The sequence below is a fragment of the Elgaria multicarinata genome, chromosome 10, assembly GCF_023053635.1.
Source record: "Elgaria multicarinata webbii isolate HBS135686 ecotype San Diego chromosome 10, rElgMul1.1.pri, whole genome shotgun sequence".
NCBI lineage: Eukaryota > Metazoa > Chordata > Lepidosauria > Squamata > Anguidae > Elgaria > Elgaria multicarinata.
Window position 1 is genome coordinate 65589544 of NC_086180.1, and position 20695 is coordinate 65610238.

Sequence of the window (20695 nt, forward strand, 5' to 3'; positions counted from 1 at the left end):
GCAATGCATTTTACATTGCAGAATTTAAACACAACTAGACCTACAACATAGGTCCTCTCATGACGTTGTTCTGTATTCTGACCTGCACAATGTCCCCAAATTTCAGCCCAATACCACTTACTGTTTTCTTTCTGGAAACAAAAACACACTTAGGGCATGAAGTATCTCCAGAATTTATTCATTTTGCTTTTGGGGTGTCATTATGGCCCAAATACAAGCCATGCACTGGCATGTAAAAATGTCCCCAGGCTTTTGGAAAAGAAAACTGGTCTAGGGAAGAAAGCTTAAGTACTCTGGGTATCAGTAGGTTGCCACAAACCATGGGATTTCATATAGATTTCATAATTTCATATTATTATTCATAATAAACTTGATTTGCTCTGACTTTAATACTGCCTGTTTGGTGCATTCTCTTCCCCTCCTTATTGTTTTATTATGATTTTATTAGAATGTAAGCCTATGCGGCAAGGTTTTGCTATTTATTGTTTTACTCTGTACAGCACCATGTACATTGATGGTGCTAAATAAATAAATAAATAAATAAATAAAAATAATAGGGAACATTTACCTCACTAGAGACAGATTTCCTATGGGGTTAGAAAACACCCAACTACACACAAGCACACAACTACAAGATATACATTAAAGGATGGACAGTGATAATTAAACTTATTCACAGATATGATGGTTATAACTGATGGTTATCACTGCATGGCGAAATAACACGGTCATCAATGGCAAACTGCTGGTTGCCTAACAAAACTGTACATGAAAATTACTCCTAATACAATCATCTCCACATTTTTATAATGAATAATTTCTAATGCATGATGTACATAAATCGAAACCACAGTCACAGTTTATAGATTCAATACAGTGCTGGTGATGACATCAGTATAGTAACCTTGTAAGCTATGTTTATAATACAAGGTTATGTTTATTGTTTTCTTTTTCTTATCAGCTTTGTAAACTTCATTGTGTTTTTGTTTTCTTGTTCTTATCAGCATATTTTTTTCTTCTTGTTCTTATCAGTGTTATAATTTTTTAACAGGCCACCAGTTAGTTTGTCCTGTTTGTGCTGTAGCTTCTTCAGAAAAAAACGCAACAACGAATCGGGAAACCCATAGATTATTGTGAGCTTGACACCTCCAAAATGAAAACAGCCAGTATGCCTTGAGCTTGGAAAAAACGTAAATAGCAGCTGGGCACTCTGTATATATTAGATCATTCAACTACTGCCTTCCTGTTTTTGAAACACCCCACATGATGAAAAAAGTTTTTTGGGGGTGTTTTTAGTGATAATGAAATTTTGCCTGAAGTTTTACCTTGGCAGTTTATGATACTTTTATTTCTAATATTTTGAGTTTAAAATGCAAGCAGTGGAAGCAAGGGAATCTTCAGCCTAAGAAAGCCTAAAAAGACTCCTCCCTACCATCTGTCACCTGCCAGAAACTCTGTTTGTTGGAAAGAATTAGAGCTGGTTATGTGAATTAATAGGAAGGGTCCATAGCTGTTTTTCATCAATGGACTGTCTGAAAAGGAAGGTTGCTTTGGTATACAGTAAAAACCACAGAGGTTGTTCGTAGGAAAAAGAATCAGTCCTAAAGCAAAAAAAAAAAAAAAATAGATCTACTTTAAAAATACCTGACTGATATGCATGCTGGTGTCACATGTTAGAGGTCGTGCTGATGTCAGATCATTTGAGCCAAGTAATGTTGATATTATTCCATTCTGGTCCACTTTCCTGATCATGGTTCCATCAACAAAGTAGATTAAACCATTCTTATCTATTGCCATTCCTTTAGTAAAACAAAAAGCAAAAACAACAGTTTGTTCTTTTTCTTCAAAATAATTAATTTGTTTTCCTGCTCTATTTGCTCATTGCCTTTTTCTGACTTTCTGTAAAATCTCATAGAACGAGTCTGAGGATGTTAACAGAAACTACAGGGTTTAAAGATTACATGCAACCTTATGAAGCATAACTGGCAAAAATTTACGGTACACATTTATGGTACTTTACCAGATCTAGCTAGCGCATTGGAACAACACATATAAACGAGAACATTGTGCTTGTTAGTGCAATCTGCCAAGAACCATGCTTCAGCAATTCATTTCAGTGGGTGCTTGTGGACTGGACCCTTTGTAATTTGCTCAACATGAAGCCTTTATGGCATGTGAAGACTATTTGAATTGCATTATAATGAATGGCAAATGATCAGCGAAGAACTACCGAGTTTACTTTTTTGCAATTTCACTTTAGGATGGTTTTGCCATTCACAAACTGAAAATTAGCTGTTGGAAACGAAGGACTGAAATGGCCAGCATGAAATGCCATTGTGCATGCTGACTGAGCTGTGCTTTTCTCTTCATAAACTGACAGTTTCCCCCACCTTTGGGACTCATGAGAGTTGCTTCTACAGCCTTGCCACCATCGCCACATCTTGCTTCGTCAAATGGAAGGCACTGCTCTCCAGTCCCTGCTACCACATCAGTATTTTTCGTCAGGTCCTTTGCCCCAGTGAGTGATTTTGGACGATAAATTCTTCGAGTGTTTGTGTCCGAAACATACAATTCTCCTGTGACTGGGTCCGTTGCAAGGTAGTACCTATGCGCTGGGTTACTGCTGCAAAGAAGGAAACAACATGTTTCAGTATAATGAGCAATATGCAACATGCATAAACCATTTTACAAGATGAATTTTAAATTGGAGAACGACAGAAAAATAGTAAAAGCAAACACCCACACCCCGTTAATCTTTTTTAAAAATTAGGGTGGAGTGGCAGACATTCTAAACTGTGGCAAAGTGATTTGAACACACGTTTTTAATCATGAAAACAAATCTCACAGAATATCTCAGATATGTGCTCAAACTACTTTTGCTACAGTAGATCTGTCTGATTCCACCCTTAGTTGTAAGGGTTTCAAAAATCTAGAAGAAAATATGGGGTTATCAGGGGTGGAGTGGGGGGGGGGGGCAGAAGGAGGTTATGCATAGATTGTTCTCTCCTGTTGCAGGGCAATGTGATAAATATCCTTTCGTTCTGTCCAGTTCTATAATTCTATGACCATTCTGAGGTATTTTGGTGCTAGCTTCAAATCAGCAGACTTCATTTTTGAAATTATCCCTATGCCCGTATCTCTTGATTACAATGAATTTCAGTATATGTAAACCTAAGTGCATGATTCATGATATTCATAAATAGATAACAGATTGTTCATATTATGGATAAGAAGGCATTCTTCATATTTGGACATGCTTTGACATATTGGATGACATATTTATATGCTCTCTGATTTATAAGTGAATTCAGTTTCTCTCTCTCTCAAATGGTCACAAATTCTGGCACATGTTTTTAGGAAATAAAGTCATTTTTGAAAGAACATACTGCACCTAACTCTATAAGCCTTGCACAATTAAAGCATTTCTCTCCTATGGAAAAAGTAGCTCTAGAGAATATGTTTGTTGCTCAAAGATATGATCCAGAAGTGTAACTAGTCACATCTATGACAGTTAAAGAACTAAAATTAATATATAGCTGGCTCTGCTAATGCACAGAGCCCAAATGCCAAGACAAACAGTTCTATTTCTAATGCGTTTCCAAACGCATTATAGAATGTATCTTCCAGCCTTGGTGATATCTGAGCATCTATTTGTGTAGTGCCTCTTATTTCATCAACATAACACAATGTAACACATTTCATGTACTTCTTATTAAAGACAACAGAGGACAACATAAACAAGTTGTGAATCTTGAAGCAGGAACAGTTTTAAGCACTGTCTGAGTTGTATCCAATGGTGTCATTTCACTAGTGCAAAGATTTTACCACTTGCGGAAACCCATTTCATCCTTCTGCAAGTGTCAAATCCAATATTTTGATTCTATTAGTGCAAGCCCTTGCACAGGCTGTTTCACGAGGTGTTTCACATCTCATTAGCCTAAGTGTTGCTTGCACTAACTGTGCTACTTGTTCTGCTAGTGGCTGTGAACAATGGCAGAACAATAGCAACTCTTGTAATTTTTCCACAAATGTAACCTTGGATATAACCCTCTGTCTTAAGAAATATGCAGATTGTATCTATTAGTTTGTTTATGGATAAATAGGTAGTTTACAATTCATTAGGCACAGGTGATTGGCTGTTTAGGACTTCCCATTGATTTCCAAAGACACACCAACCTTAGTATGAATCTTAGCTGCTTTCTCCCAAGCAATCTGAGAAACAAGCAAAGATCTCTTAAATTCCGCCTTCCAGTGTGAACAAGACTTTAGCAGAGTTTTTGCTTATGACACCCATCTGCTGCTGCCTCTGAGCCAAGACAAGGCAAATGGGACCAATGCAGGTAAATTAGGAAGTAACTTTGCCAAAGCCACTGTTGCTATTCATATTGTGGGGAACAGAACCATTGTCTTTGTGTTAGTTTGCACAGGAAAAAAATAATAGATGCACCAATGATTGCTGGTTATCCTTCAGCCCATGCTCAGTTCAAATTATGGTCTCTGTTGAAAAGGAGGTCCCAATCAGGCCAGTAAATATCAATCATTTATATAATATTGTCATGCAGAAGCTGCTCCATTCATTTCAATGGAAGGGGCAGAATTGGGCATGCATATCCCCATATCAAAGTGCAAACAAATATGTACCATACTAATTATGTAACCTTTACTTCAGACCAAGAATTCCTGTACAGCTTTCACTGACTTCAGTGAGGGGCCGTAGCTCAGCTGTAGAAGTTCCAAGTTCAATCCCTGGCTACTCCAGATGGGGCAGGAAAAAATTCCATCTGAAACCCCAGACAGCCACTGGTGCCAGTCAATGTCAACCATACTGAGCTAGATGGACCAATGATCTGACCCACTCTAAGGCAGCTTCCTATGTTCCAGTATGCTTTCAGAAAAGCAGGTATCTTATTTATTTATTTTTATTTATTTATTTATTTATTACATTTTATACCACCCAATAGCCGAAGCTCTCTGCGCAGTTCACAAAAATTAAAACCGTAATAAAACAACCAACAGTCTAAAAACACAAATACAAAATACAGTATAAATACAGTATAATTATTTTGGGGAATTATTTGGGAAATAATCAGATGATTCTGTATCATCCTGATTGAAAATAATAAAGATATGTGCATTTATACTGGCACAGCCAAAATACTGAAGTCAGATTATTTTTTACTTCACTTAGCTAGCCTGGTCACTGATGAGGTTGTTCTGGAGAAGAACTTGAACAATCAAATTTTGGGGCATTATGCATAACTTTTATTATTCCAGTGAGTTCACAATAACATATAATCAATCAGTACTGTCAAACTAAGCATTTAAAAATGGTGAGCCAGGGTTCCAAAAAAAGGAGAATGGCTTACAATAATAGGATGGTTTATTTTCCTGTTCCTTTTTACTATTAATTACATGCAGCTATTCTCTATGTCTGACAACTAGACACTTAACTAGAAAAGTTTTCTTCTAATTCTAAAACTATAACAGTAATAATATATATATATATATATATATGTGTGTGTGTGTGTGTGTGTGTGTGTGTGTGTGCGCGCGCGCTTTTAATCACTTTGTTCCTCAATGTGCTGTCTCCTTTGCAGACTGTTCATATTCCATTGACAGAAAAGTGCCAGCTACATGGAAAGTGTTTTAATCACCATCATTAAAATAATAATAATCCAGCTTTGGATCATCTTTAGTGCATTTGTTGTAGAATAACGAGTGAGATATTAAATTAAATGACAAAACACAAAATTTGAAGAAAATACTAACTTCCTAGTAACTAACTTCCTCCCCCATATTGGCTAACTTTGACTAACTTCCTCCCCCATATCAGAAAATCTGGAAAAAAGAAAAAGTGAACTTATCAAAATGCAAAAGAGGACAGCTCGAAGAACTGCATATATACTATGGAAAGCTACATTAGATTTTGTTGAATTTTATGGATGGATAAATTAGGCCTAGCTCTCACTTAGATGGCAAAAGCAGATTCTGGGCTGTACCACTTTCGAATGCAGGTGGGGACCCACATGATAGATTGGTCAGTGCCTTTAAAAATAATCCTTCCATACAGAAAGGATTTCTGTATGGGAGGAAAGAGGACGTCACGCCCGCCATTTATTTTTTTTAAGAAAAGGAGCTGGAGCTCGGGATAACCAGAATGGTTTTTCCCACGGTGTCGGGATCGTCCCAGTGTGGGTGGCCATCCTGGTTTTGTCCCGGCTCCTCATGAGTAAATGCAAGGAGCCGGGAACCAAGCATAGAGCATGGAGCTCTTTAAGTGCTCCATGCCCATTGGGGGTGGGGAGTGGAGTGGGATCAGGGCTTTTTTTTAAGAAAACAACTTACTATTTAGTAATTATTTTCTAATTATACCTAACATGGAATTTGCCTATTTTATTTGCACACTGGGGAATGATTTTCATCAAACTCTCCAGTACGACCCCAAGATTTCTTTCTTGGTCAGTCACTGCTAGCTTAGATCCCATCAGGTTATACTTGAACTTGGATTTTTTTGCTCCACACTGCTTCACTTTACACTTGCCTTCATTGAACCACATTTGCCATTTTGATTCTCATTCTCCCAGTTTGGAGAGATCCTTTTGGAGCTCCTCACAATCCCTTTTGGTTTTAACCACCCCAATTTGTTGTCATCGGCAAACTTGGCCACTTCACTGCTCACTCCTAATTCCAGATCATTTATGAACAAGTTTAAAAGCATTGGTCCCAATACAGACCCCTATTTACATGCCTCCATTGGAAGTATTTACTATTATCCCAACTGTCTGCTTTCTGTTGTTTAACCAGAAGAGGACCTCTCGTCTTATTCCATGACTGCTAAGTTTGCTCAGGAGTGTTTGGTGAGGGACTTTGTCAAAAGCCTTTTGAAAGGCCAAATAAACACAATTCTCTAATGTTGTGCACCACCTGCGAAGTGGGACAGCTCAGACACAGGTTTAGCAACTCAGTACACAAAGGCCTTGGTTGAGAAACGATGTCAGTGCAGGATGAGAATTTGAAGAGAGGTGGCAGTGCGGGGGAGAAAATAAAGTGAAACAGGATGAACTGAAAATGAAATATATCTTTAGGGCGGGAATATTTTATAGTGCTTTATAGTCTTTTATTATATATGTGTTGCCTATTTGTATACTTTTGTATGTTTTTATATCCTGTACAGTGCATTGAGAGCGTTTTACCCTTAAAGACAGCCTAAATCATTATAAGTTGGAGGAATAAAAGGCAAATGTTAAAAGAAACTATACATAGTGGCTGTGCAAGATATGGACTGGGAGTCGGGAGATCCGGGTTCTAGTCCCCACTTGGCCATGGAAACGCACTGAATGACTTTGGGCCAGTCACAGACTCTCAGCCCAACCTGCCTGACAGGGTTGTTGTTATGAGGATAAAATGGAGAGGAGGAGGATTATGTATGCCACCTTGGGTTCCTTGGAGAAAAAAAAGGTGGGATATAAATGCAATAATAATAATAAAATAAATATCCTGCCTAAGGCAGTAAGACACCTACCATCACCATGACCACCTGCGTGGGCAGCCTCTCCAGAGAGGTCATCTGCCTGCCCAATCTCTCGCTCTAGTCCTCCAACACAAGATGCATCGGCCACCTAATGTCTTGCTCAGGCAAGGGTCCTCGAGTGAGAGATTGGGTAGGAGGGCGCATGGGCTCTCCAGAGAGCCCAGCTGCCTGTTCTCTTGGTCTGAGCCCTCTCCCAAAGTGAGAGATCGTGCAGTTGGTCTTTTGGGAGAATCCACTTGCCTGATGTCTCGCTTTGTAAGCGGGCTCAGAATGAGAGATGGGTGGCTATTCCTCAAGGGAGGCCTGCTTGCCTCTCTCTCTCTCTCTCTCTCTGTGGCATTTGCTGCGGTGGGCAAGTGGTGCCAGTGCAGCGACAGTACCTATAGAAGCTTTCCCAGTGGTGTGTGTGTGGTGTGTGCGTGTGTGTGATTTGCTGCTCCTCCTCACCTGTCACCAGAGCAGGGGATTCATCCTCCTGCATGGGAGTGCTGGCCCTGACTGTACGTTCACTACTCAGAGAAAGAAATGGTAATCACTACTTTTATAAAAGTGTTTCAAGCCAAACTGGATCTGGCCAATAGGAACAGGGTAGGAGGTTGTGCTGCAAATGTCAAAAACAAAGAGACACAAGACAAGTAGATGGGCCAAAAGCATCAGAAGCATGAAAAGGAAAAGTAAGACAAGAGTGTGATAAAGCATTCCTTAAAAACAGATGTGAGATGTAGAAAGTGTGAAATCAAAGAAGCAGGCTGCCATTGTTTGATGGGAGGGGGAGGGGAAGGAAAAGTTACAGTAGGAAAAAGGAAAGTAGTTTCAATCTACCTCCAAAGATACAGAAAACAGGTATCTAACTCAGGGGTGGGCACCCACATGCCACAGGCTGCATTTGCTTATTTGCAGCCCCCAGTGCCCCCAAATCATCACCGCCTCATGGCCAAATATTGCAAAATCAAGCTCAGGGGCTTCCGCAAGCACAGTTTTGTGCACACTCACCACACACCATGTTTTAAAGAATTTTTTTGGCAGCAATTCAGAGATTGGCGGTGGGCTCCTGGTGGCTTCTGGGCAGCAGGAGTAGGGTGGGTTCATTGTCCCTTGGACTCTCCAAAATTGCCCATCCCTAATCTAACCTTTCTATTTTCCCTCAGTCAAGTCTTAAGGACAACTGGTAACCTCCAAATTAGATTACTGCAATGCACTCTACGTGGGGCAGCCTTTGAAGACGGTTCGGAAACTGCAGCTTGTGCAAAATGCAGCAGCCAGATTGATAACCGGGACCAGAAGGTTTGAGCATATAAGACCCACTCTGGCCCGCTTGCATTGGCTGCCTGTATATAACCAAGCCCAATTCAAGGTTCTGGTTTTAACCTATAAAGCCTCACATGGCTTGGGAGTTGGGACCACAATACCTGATGGCATGCCTTTCCCAACATGAACCTACCCAAGCACTACATTCAACATCTAAGGTCCTCCTCCAGGTGCCTACTCCGAGGGAAGCTCGGAGGGTGGCAACAAGAGAGAGGGCCTTCTCTGTGGTGGCCCTCCAACTGTGGAACAATCTCCCTGACAAGGCCCACCTGGCACCGACACTGTCATCTTTTTGGCGCCAGGTCAAGATTTTTCTCTTCTCCCAGGCATTTAGCAATATGTAATGAGCCTGGGTCTGTTTTTTTGGCTCATCGTTTCAAAAGTTGATGTAGTGGTTTTAAATGTATGTGAATTTTGCATGTTTTTGTGGTTTTTAATTTTTGTATATTGCACTCCTGGACACCACAGGCAGGAGGACTCCCAGACTACACACTATATGACTATATGAAATGTACTATGATATGCAGATTATTATTACTTCACATTTGTCTCATGTTAAAATAATTTGTCATAAAGTGTTTGTTCTGTGTATATCACCTAAGGAGACACCTAAGGAGTATTTTTTGTTGACAGATCTTTATTGAGCCTCCACATGGGCCTGAAAGTTTCAGCTATAATAAGCAATGGTTCTACAGTTTGATTTAGTCTTCGTCATTAGCACTGCTGAAAATATATGTGTAATTCTACGGGAGGCTTCCTGACAAGTGCAACATTTCTGACATGAGTTTAGAGAAACCTTTATAGTAGTAAGTCAGTTTTGAAAACGAGACTAGCTGTGCTATTGCCCGCCCCGTGCAAGATAGATGAATCTCTGAAGAATAATCATTGGCATGCTCCATGAGAACCCATATGGCTGAAAATAACCTCCGTTCATGAGACTTCAAAGGCTTGACACAATCTCTGGGCTCTAGAGATCGACAATAATCATTTTGGCTGGCTGTAAAAAGGCTGTTTTTGACTAATGTGAGACATTCCCTGCTTTCTACTCAAACAAAATCTTTACCGTAATGTAGGCATTACAAGGTCTGCTTAGTATAGTGAAAATCCTTCATAGTCAGAAAAAAATTCTATGTCTGCCACTACAGTTGCCTCTGCAGCTCTTTCTACTCCCCTGGGGAAATCTCTGGAGTACACGTACTCTGAAAGATGTTGAGTTCAAAATGAATACACATTTTGACTCCCACCTGAAACTTCTCTTGTAGGAGAACCACATTGGTCCATCCAGGAATTACACCTCATGCAACGCTGGATATGTGACTTATCTTTGGCTTTCCAAAGGCAAAAGAGTTTCCCCACTAAAGACAATGGGAGCCATCCAGAAGAGTAATTTAAGGAATGCACATCACCTTTTCTTATTCAAATCATAAGTGAAGGGTCATATATGAGACTATGACAGTGTGCAATAACGTATTATCAAAGCACAGAAAATGTGTCTTACTTAACAGAAGCTCTAAATTCCATTACTGTATATATTTAACAATATATAAATGACAGAACTTGTGGAGGCATAGTAAATTTGTCCTTTTGTATAACATTTTTAAAGTTGTGAATTTAAAAAAAAACCTTTAAAGACTGTTAAAGCATCACAGTGTTTTAATGGGTACAGGACAGTGATATATATCACAACAATGAACCATCAGGAGCATGTAATATGAGAGAAGCTGACAGCAGCTGACTGCTCCAATTATAATTTAAAATAAGTGTGAATATTATATTTAGTCAGGGGGAAAATATTACTTGCTGACACTACACAACACAACATATGTGAAACATTGATTCTTAAACCTAAAGATCCTTCCACAATTAAGGAAGAAAACACATGAAACAGTATCACCAGAAGCAGAATAATTTTCAACAGAAACGAGGCGTAAGAAAAGAAAGAAAGAAATGTAGGTCTCTAAGGATTGGTGTCTAATGAAAATGAGAGGGGGGGATTGAGAAGACCGACAATAAAAATGAAAACACATATAAATGGGTGGGGGCTTTAGAAATTTCCCTGCATTTTGCAATGCCCATTTGGCAGCTATGCTACACAGAAGTGGTACAATGCCTGTGCCTCACAAGAATTTCCGTACCATGGGAAATTCCCCTTCCCCTTTCTACTGTAGTCACAGAATAACAAGTAAGGGCTGGGGAATGCTGGGAATTGTGGGGCTTTTCCCCTACCTGAACATGCATAGGAGTGCGCCCTAAAGTACTGTGTGCCCTTTTATTATTATTATTGCATTTATATCCCGCCTTTTTTCTTCCAAGGAACCCAAGGCGGCATACATAATCTTCCTCCTCTCCATTTTATCCTCACAACAACAACCCTGTGAGGTAGGTTGGGCTGAGAGGCTGTGACTGGCCCAAAGTCAAACAGTGGGTTTTCATGGCTGAGTGGGGGACTAGAACCCGGATCTCCCAACTCCCAGGCCAACACATTAGCCACTATGCCACACTGGGTTCCCTCTCCCCCTCCTCTTGATGGATGTGTCTAGCCAGAATTCAGCAAGAAACAGTTTGCTTTTTAGGAACATGGGAAGCTGCCTTGTACTGAGAAAGAACTTCGATCCATCTAGCTTTGTACTGTCTGCGCTTGCTAGCAGGATCTCTCCAAGGTTTCAGAGAGGAGTCTTTTCCAGAAACACTGGAAGATGCCAGAGTTTGAACCTGAGTCATGTGCTCTACCGCTGAGCTACAACCATTCCCTGCTCTATTTTGCTATTAGACATAGGCATGTTCCATGCCTGCCTGCACACTACTAGATTCTGTAACCCTGATTACATACACCTGGTGACTGGCAGCTGAATGTGTGAATGGACTCAACAAACTGCAGACACTGCATTTCAGGTGATATGAGTCAATCTGAAAGTTCTGGCTGTGGTATTTCAAGAGAAGTGAAAAGAAGGGAGAAACGAATTCTCAGGATGCTGAACTTTTTATTTGTAGGTTGTAGTCAGTCGCTATTAACAATCAGAGAAAGACAATCTGTGGATAAGAAGATCTTTGCAGACATCTTCCTACAAAACCCTTGAAGAAGGCCTTGAAAAGGTACAGGCCGAAATGCGTCAGGCTTTACAACCTACAAATAAAAAGTTCAGCATCCTGAGAATTCATTTCTCTCTTCTTTTCACTTCATTGGGTGCTTTTTCTCCCCCTGCTTTTGCTTGTGGTATTCAAGACATGGAAAGGGAAATGAGGAAACAACATGAAGGTGGCGGGGAATTAGAGCAGCCATTATTGAAAAGGCAATAAGAGCAATGAGACAGACTGTGAAAAGGAAATAAGAAGTGAAGGAAAACACTCAACTATTTATTTATTCATTTTAGACATTTCTACTTTGTCTTTTTTCTGGAGCAGCTTACGATAAAATATAACCCTTTTAACTAGGACAAGGAAGGAATTTGGCTTATATGAAAGAGTAGCAATTTCAATAAACATCTACTATCATTTATGTCAAAAGTAGTTGCTATTTTTAAAGAGGATCCAGTCCTTACAAATCTTAACAGTTTTTAAAGCACTTCAATCCACCGGATGTTTCATTCTTTTCTTTTTAAAGGAAAGAACACTTTGAACAAGTATGAATATGGTTAAATGCTTACCTATGTCTAAAATCTTTATTTCTTGATGGGTAGGCAATAAAAGGAAGAGTGAAAAGAACAGTATTAGAAGAAAAAAGTTGGAGAACTAGTTAAAAGATGAACAGTAAATAGGTAATGATGCAGGTAAGGATGCAGATTAGGATTCCATTCAATCAATTTGATCATCTGTACGGCTGAGACACTTCGACAGCTATCTGCATGAGTGAATGCTTGAGAAAATGTCCCATTTGTCTTCAAGTTCATTTTAAAATATGCTTTTGAAAGCGTTGACATTTTTATTACAATGTTCAGATATATAAGGAGGCATCAGCCCTTTGTGGGCATTATTTAACCAGATCACCTGCGCACATGAGCAAAGACTGCAGCCGCACCACATAGCCCTGTCCGCCTCCTCACCCCCTGGACATTTGCACATAACATGTGAATGGCTAGAGGGGGGACATTACACGCATGACATTGGGGTTGGGGCTACATTGTGTGGCTCTACTCCCTGCTCACGTGTGGAGGTAAGCTGGTTAAATAATGCCCAAATAGGGCTATGGTATCACAACATTATCTTGAAACCAAGTGTTTATGACTAGAAAAATATGTACCTTAGCTCAAGAACACTTGTTACGTTTCCAGATGGGAATATCCGTCGAACATAGTTGAAATCCCCTACATAGAGGCTGCCATCGATACCGCAAGCTAAAGCAACCGGGGCCAAAAGCTTATTGCCATCTGCTTGACCATTACAACTCGGGCAAGAAATGCTACGTCGTCGACCATTGCCCATTATACTACTGACAACTGGGGGCTGCTGAGAGATGAACTGGTTTTCCCCATTGCCTTTGTAGAGGATACCTGAAGAAAACACAAAACATGATTTCCCACATCAATGGAATGTTTCTGCAATGACAAGCTTTGAATTTATTTACCTTCTAAGTAAATTTACCATTCCACAATGTGGTTATCCACAAGTGCTGAAATCCGCAAGGTGCACACTGATGACCACTCTTGCTGCTCCCCTGATATCCATAAATTTTGGGAGCTGCTGTCAGGGAGCGGGCTATAAAAGACCACTGTACATGCGGCAGTCCCATTCATGGCCCTTTTAATTCCAGTCCATGAGTATGACTTCGAGAACATATATCAGAATATACTTGCCCTCAACCATTCATGTTTACAAGCAAGTCAGTAAATAATCAGAGCAACCATAATTAGACAAAACATTTTGAATACATTCATATAAAGAAAAAAAGCAAACAAAAATATTTTATGTCCAGACTTACTGCTCCATTCTATGGACATCTACTCAAAAGTAAGTCCTCCTGATTTCAATAGAACTTGGAGGTGCTGTGCATGTGTTTCTCAGGGCTGAAATGTTCACTCCAAGAATCAAAGCTTTGCAAATGCAATGAATGAATGCCTTCAAAAGTATCAACTGTCTGTTTGGGAACTGTAACCAACTCTATGCTCCTCACCTTCCACACAGAAAAATGATCAAGGGGCTGGAGCCACTCCACTATGAAGGAAGGTTACATCAGCTTGGAAAAAATGTGAGTATGGGGAGACATGACAGAGTTGTACAAAATTATGTGGAAAGGGAAACATTTTTCTCCTTCTCTCATAATACTAGAACCTGGGATCATTCCATGAAACTGACTGGTGGGAGATTCAGGACAGATAAAAGGAGGACTCGATGACCTTATAGGCCCCTTTCAACTCAACTATTCTATGATTCTATGATAAGTACTTCTTCACACAGCACATAGTTAAACTATGGAATTCACTAGCACAAAATGTAGTGATGGTTACCAATTTGGATGGCTTTAAAGGGGGGTTAGACAAATTTCTGGAATAGAAATCTATCAATGGCTACTAGTCCCAAGGGTGATCTGCTACCTCCAGTATCAGAAGCAGTATGCTTATGTACACCAGTTGCTGGGCAACATGGGCAGGGAGGTGCTGTTTGAGGGTTTCCCATGGGCATGGCTGGCCATTGTGGGATTAAAATGCTGACCTAGATTGATCCTTGGTCTGATCCATCATGGCTCTTCTTATGGACTGGAAAGAAAATGAGCAGCACCTATTTGCATGCACATTTCCTCCTGTTAGACCGGTGTGAATGTTGAACTGGAGTGATAGATTCATTCTTCTGTTAGAATAAACTGCAAATATATATACCAACAACCTTATACTAGGAAACCATGATTGTAAAGAAGTTTTCTGTCAGCTTCAGTTTCACGCTGCAAAACTGCCTTATAGAATGTACAAGAATAATTTACTTTTGGTCGCACAGTCTGCCTCTATAATGTATCTGCAGTTCTGTACTCATATGTCAAACACAACAAAAATGTTTTGGCAGGCCACCTGCCCTTTAAACCTAGTTCTGCTGTAAGGCATCAATGATCATTGGGAAAAGACAAAGTACTTTGCCGGCATCATTTTTTATGGCCTTCACAGGGAATGTGGGGAAGCAATATCTGTGCCTAATGTTAGGTTTTCACAGCTAGAACTATATTCCGTAAGACATGACCACTATCCTCATTATTATCCAAATCAATGACTCAATCAAGGTCTGCTGCAAGAACTGCCAGCTATTATTGTTCCACAGTAAATCTCAATGTGGCATAATCCATGCAAACCACATGTCACAGTTTTGTACTGAATAAGCAATACCTGTTTTATTGACTGAGCGTGCAGCATTTCAAAGGCAATGCTGGTGCTCCCACAATAATGATTAAAGTACATTTACGAAGTTTTAAGACCACTTTCTCCACCCCAAGGCTACTTTCAAGTTGAATTTCAATGGGCAAATATTTCCCATAAGGATATCATATTTTTTAGGGCTCTACCAATTACTTTTCCAACGCCATGCAATCTCAGAGAGGTAACTGCCAGAAAAAGCCTACATTATAAAATGTGGGAAAATGAAAATGGCTTATGAAAACAGAAAAGGGAAGCCACGTAAATAAGGCTGCATCGTAACAGCACATGGAATACATTTCCCCATGAACAGTTAGAATGAGAATGTACTAATGGAAGCTGAAACCCCCCCTCCTATGATTACATCATTTATGACAATCAGGAAACCATAATTTTGCTGAAAAAGCTGAGTTCTATCATTTTCATCAGAGGTATCATACAAGTCAGCACTCAGCACTGTGGCACCTGATTTATTCTGTCATTACTTTGAAAAATTACCCCTTCACATCTCTCTTCTATTACTACAGAGGGGAAAGATGAACATTAGAATATTTATTGCAGTGATTCAGGGTGTCCGTATAAACACCTGTCACTGTCTTTGCTCCCTTGTGAATAAATTTCCCAAGCTCATCTACCCTGACATTACAACTAGCCACTTCATTTATTCAATTAGACAGGCATCACTTTGAAAAGTCATTACTTGTCAAACTGTCTCCTGAGCATAAATTCAAGCACATCGCTGACTCACTGTGTGAACAGAATCTACTCAACAAGAAAAAATGAAGGAATGGACAAACACAGAAATACCATAACGCTTCATCCTTACTTGTTTGGTGCCAGTTCCCAGGGCAAGCTGAAACGGTAGCTATCAATGGTACACTTTTCACTTCTAACCTTTGCCTCCCATTGACACGTATTATAGTCACATGATAAAATCTCTCCGTATGGTAACTAATCCCATATTAGATAAATCAAGAAACATGTGAATCAGCCCCTAGTTAGCTTCTAGTTGTTCTTTGGCTTCCATATGTTTCTGAATCAATTGGACGTCTTTCTTCTCTATAATGAGTTATGCCCAGAACCTATTCAAAAGTAGTAGTAGGCATAACATTTCAATCACAAGCCTTTGCTAATCTTAAATTTTACATAACTTCTTTCAGCTCCCCTAACTTCTACTATCCAGTCAGGACAACTGTCATTAATTTTCTTGCAATTGCAATGCTATATGCACTTACCTGGAAGTGATGGGATTTCCTTTTGAATAGACACATATAGGATTTCACTGCTAATAAATTCCCATTTATTTCAAATAATTTTTCTATGCATTTTTGTTTCTGTAGCTAAATAACAGCCACATTTCATTCTAAAACTGGCAGAATCATTACATCCATGTAGCTTGCAATGTATTTTTGAAGATAGAAGTAAACAAAAATATTATCTTGGTTACATTACATTTGTGGCTGTGGCCATACTACTATGGAAAGTCCCAACATATGTTAGCATCTTTAACCTGTTTGAATTAAAAGCCCCCTGAAGCTTCAACCAAATCATCTTCTCATTTCTAAATGACACTTCTGACTTGGAAGCTAGTCTGACAGATTTAAAGGAACCTGAGTCCAAATAATCATAGTTTAGCAGCAAAAATCACTGGGCACTTTTGCGCAATGCCTCTCCAACATGACTGGAGTTTGATTCGATTTTGCTGTCTGCTTGCAGCATTATACTGAGATGCCAGGCTACTCTTTTCATTGGAAGCCACATGTCTCCCCCTATGCCAAGCCCCAGGCTCAGTGGGTATGGACTGGAGAAGAAAAAAAGTTCATTCTCAGCCACAGGCCTGGTGTGGAAAGAGAGATCAGGGAGAAATTGTGAAGGGCACCATTACTTCGCTGCTGAGCAACAAGACGCTAAGTACATATGTTGAAGCAGCGGGGCTGATCTTAGCCATTTGCTGCCAGGAGGTAAGGTCATACTAATTTCTCTCCTAACAGCAGTTATGGCTGAGTACAGATGAACTGGGGCTTAATCTAAAGACATCACAAAAAAGGGAAGGTGGTGGAGAAAGACGGTTGGAGAAAACTGGTCAAGCAGAGAACACCAGGGAAAAGGTTTTATTCCACTTTTAAAGGAAACAATCGCAGTGAGATCATTCAAGAGAGAGCAATCCATTGATAAGCAACAGTGAGGCTAAATCCACCCAGACTGAAGCAGAAATCATGAAATTGGAAAGATGAAATGAAGGGAGCAAGGAGGTAAATAAGGAGGGGGGGGGGAAAGAAGGCTGATGCAGTAGAGCAAGAGAATGAAGATATGTAAAGAGAGCAAAGGGCAGTATCCAACAGTGACTCTGTGGCGTAAGTGCCATCCATCTCTCGTGCACAGCAAAGGTGATTTAATGCTTCTGGGGGAAAACTGAAACAGGCAGAAACACTCATTTCTGCCTGGAATGGGACAGATTGGCAGAGTTTGCATATAGGACAAATGTGGTGGTGGGCCCTGCACGCAGAAGGGCAGGACTGGATACCGCCCAAAGGAAAGTTAAGCAAGAAAGAAGCAACATAAGGAATGAAAAAGAGGATGGAAACAGACAGAATCAGGTGAGTGGCAGCATTCAAAGCACAGGGGATCAACTTACTGGTAGTGCTATTGCCATCTCTTAGTTTCTTTCTAGCTGTGAATAGAACTAATGTGGGGACAAGCATGGATGATGCATGTTTCCTGAACACCAGTTTGGTATAAGCAACTGTGGCATTTCTGTTGTGAGATAAAAAAACCATTTTCTACAAGAACGTATTTGTACAAAATACCTCCACCCTGCAAATGATTGGACTTTTTTTAAAAAAACAAAACACCCATTTGTTTGCATGGGGTGCAGCTGATGAAAAAATACAACGAGAGAAAGATAATCAGAATAAATCAGGGTAGTTGTGCCTAGCACTGTTCTATGGGAATATGCCTGCTTAGAAGTGGGATATAGACACAGCATAGTATTTTCATATAATATGAGGAGGGGGAAATTCCCTGGTCAAGCTAAAATTGTATGTAAATTCACCATGAATTAAGATGAAGGATTTTTTATATATATATTTCATAATAATTGAAGAAAGGTTATTAGATAAAATCATAACATTTAGGCTACAATTCTTTACACACTTACTTGAGAGCACTCCAACTGAACATAATGGGATTTACTTCTGAGTAGAACATGTATAGTATTGCACCGTAAGACTCAAAGAACTTACCATTCTGAACATCCAATACGTGGTGCTTATCCAATGTCCAGCCACCCATGTTGGATGCATCCAATTCATAGCCTTGCAAAATGGCTGTCCGTTTTTCCCACAGTGTTAGATCCAAACAAGATTCATATTCATAACCTACAGATACTAGAAATAAAGATAAAATGATGACTTTTTCCAGTTTCAAATTGATTACATTTTTTGTTACTGAGAATTAATTTGCTTACATTTCTAATCTTATTATAGGACATATAAGTTGGGTCTGGACATCACTTTAAGCCACGATGGATTAATAAATTACTCACATGTTATCCCCTACATGATCAGACAAACTATTGCACATATCTTATTAAACTACTGTTTTTAATCTGAGTCACCTCCCTCCCCACCCCCCCGGCAGTCCTCCTGCCTGAGCAGTGGCACCGTTTCACCCATTGGCAACATCACAGCAGCCTATTTTAACCTTCCTCAATATCCCAATGAGAGAGGAGAGGTGTGGGGTAAAGCACAGGGGCTTTGTTCAGTGCTTCCACCATCACCCAGGTGGTGATGGCTTTAAAGCGCTGGAAATTTGCAGGATTGGGACAAAACTTCACACAGCCGCTCCTAACCGGGAGGCAGCCGATGCACCATATACACAAAACTCTGCGCGATACACACAGAAGAGCAAAACCCCCATGTGCACCAAAAAGGGAATGGCACAAATAACCCTTGGAAGTTTGAAGGAATGGGACAAAATCTCACACACCGATGCCTCTCATAGGGAGGCACCCAACGTACCCTCAAAAACCTCAGTTGCACATTTCCCACCATAGTCACTGCTGGCATATAGGCCTTTTAAGTGTTCTCAGTATCGCTAAAGTAGTATAAGGGTTCTCGATATAGCTAAAGGGTAACCCATCATGGCTTATTTAATCCATTGTGGGTTATCATGTCATCTCAACGCAGTCATAGTCATTATACAGGGCACACTTACTAAATTTTTAAATTTATTTTCCAAATCCTTTACAGTTCCCTTGTTTCAAAAATAAAATAAAAACCTTAAAAATTAACAAATTTACTATTGTGGACTAAATTATCCACTTCGTGCATCTGATGAAGTGGACTCTAGTCCACAAAAGCATATGCCATAGTAAATTTGTTGGCCTTTAAAACGCCATAAGACTTTAACAGGGCTTACCATTGTAGAAATTATTTCAAAATAAGTAAGTTCAAGATTCATCAGTATAGCTGAAGGTGCAGGTTTTAAAACATGCATGTAGTATTCAGTGTTTTCGCCGCATGAACGGAAAGAGCTTCCATACATGTAAAAAGAGATACGCTCACAGAAGGACCCATTTTGTGAGCACAACTCTACTTCTGTTTATGTAATGAAAAATTTGGGTGCGACCCATATTGACACAGATCTCAGCTGATCACCGTCCACTGAAATGGCCTGCATTACTTGCTATTAGAAGGATATTAAGCCATTTTACTCTGTTTTTGCTTTAGACACAAACTAGAAAGAAAACCTCTTTAAGCTTCATCAGCTCCTGTGTGGCCTGCACAGTGACATATATCTCAAGACTCACAAGGCCCAGGCTTTACTTTGCCAATTAATTAGAGAGCAATTTTTAATCTTCAACTAAAGGTGCAGTCAATTAATTGTACTGCCTGATTAAAGCTTGAAGCTCTATATACACGATATATTGATGCTCCCCTGAAAAACATCAGATGTTTAACAGCAGTTTAAGGCAATTAACAACATTTTGTTTTTTGAAAGCACCACAGGCAGTTTAAAACTCTTTCAGCGAGTAGGGTTTGTTCCTTTCCCTTCATGTTATTCTGTTTCAGATCTGATCTACACAATCCTTCAAATTCTGTTACTTCTAGATATTTGTTTGGTCAGATGTGATAATTACAAACAAATATAATTCCTTTGTCATCTTTTCCTTTCCTACATTTACTGTTTGGCCCTGTTCAGAAGACAACTTAAACCATGGCTTTAACCACAGTAGTTAAGCCTGAAAGACGAGTTGTGTTCAGAAGACAACTTAAACCATGGCTTTAACCACAGTAGTTAAGCCTGAAAGACGAGTTGTGTTCAGAAGACAACTTAAACCATGGCTTTAACCATGGGGAATAAGGCAAAAAGACTTATTCACTGTGGTCAAAGCCGTGGTTTAAGGAGTCTTCTGAACACAGCCCGGCTTTCTGGCTTAACCACCATAGTTAAAGCCGTGGTTTAAGGTGTCTTCTGAATGGGGCCATTGTGTAAACATAAATATTGTTACACATCATTATTG

The 20695-nt window shown here is 39.8% G+C and overlaps 1 protein-coding gene across 1 annotated transcript in view; it reads right to left on the reverse strand.

The window, feature by feature from the left end:
- Positions 1-20695, reverse strand: part of TENM3 (teneurin transmembrane protein 3) — a 177359-nt gene that overhangs the window by 37485 nt on the left and 119179 nt on the right. Inside the window, exons 17-20 of the mRNA XM_063136114.1 lie at positions 18414-18557; positions 13077-13326; positions 2391-2623; positions 1645-1799 (exon numbers count right to left, since the gene is read on the reverse strand). Coding sequence (XP_062992184.1) covers positions 1645-1799; positions 2391-2623; positions 13077-13326; positions 18414-18557 — 782 coding nt within the window. The remainder of the gene's footprint in view (positions 1-1644; positions 1800-2390; positions 2624-13076; positions 13327-18413; positions 18558-20695) is intronic.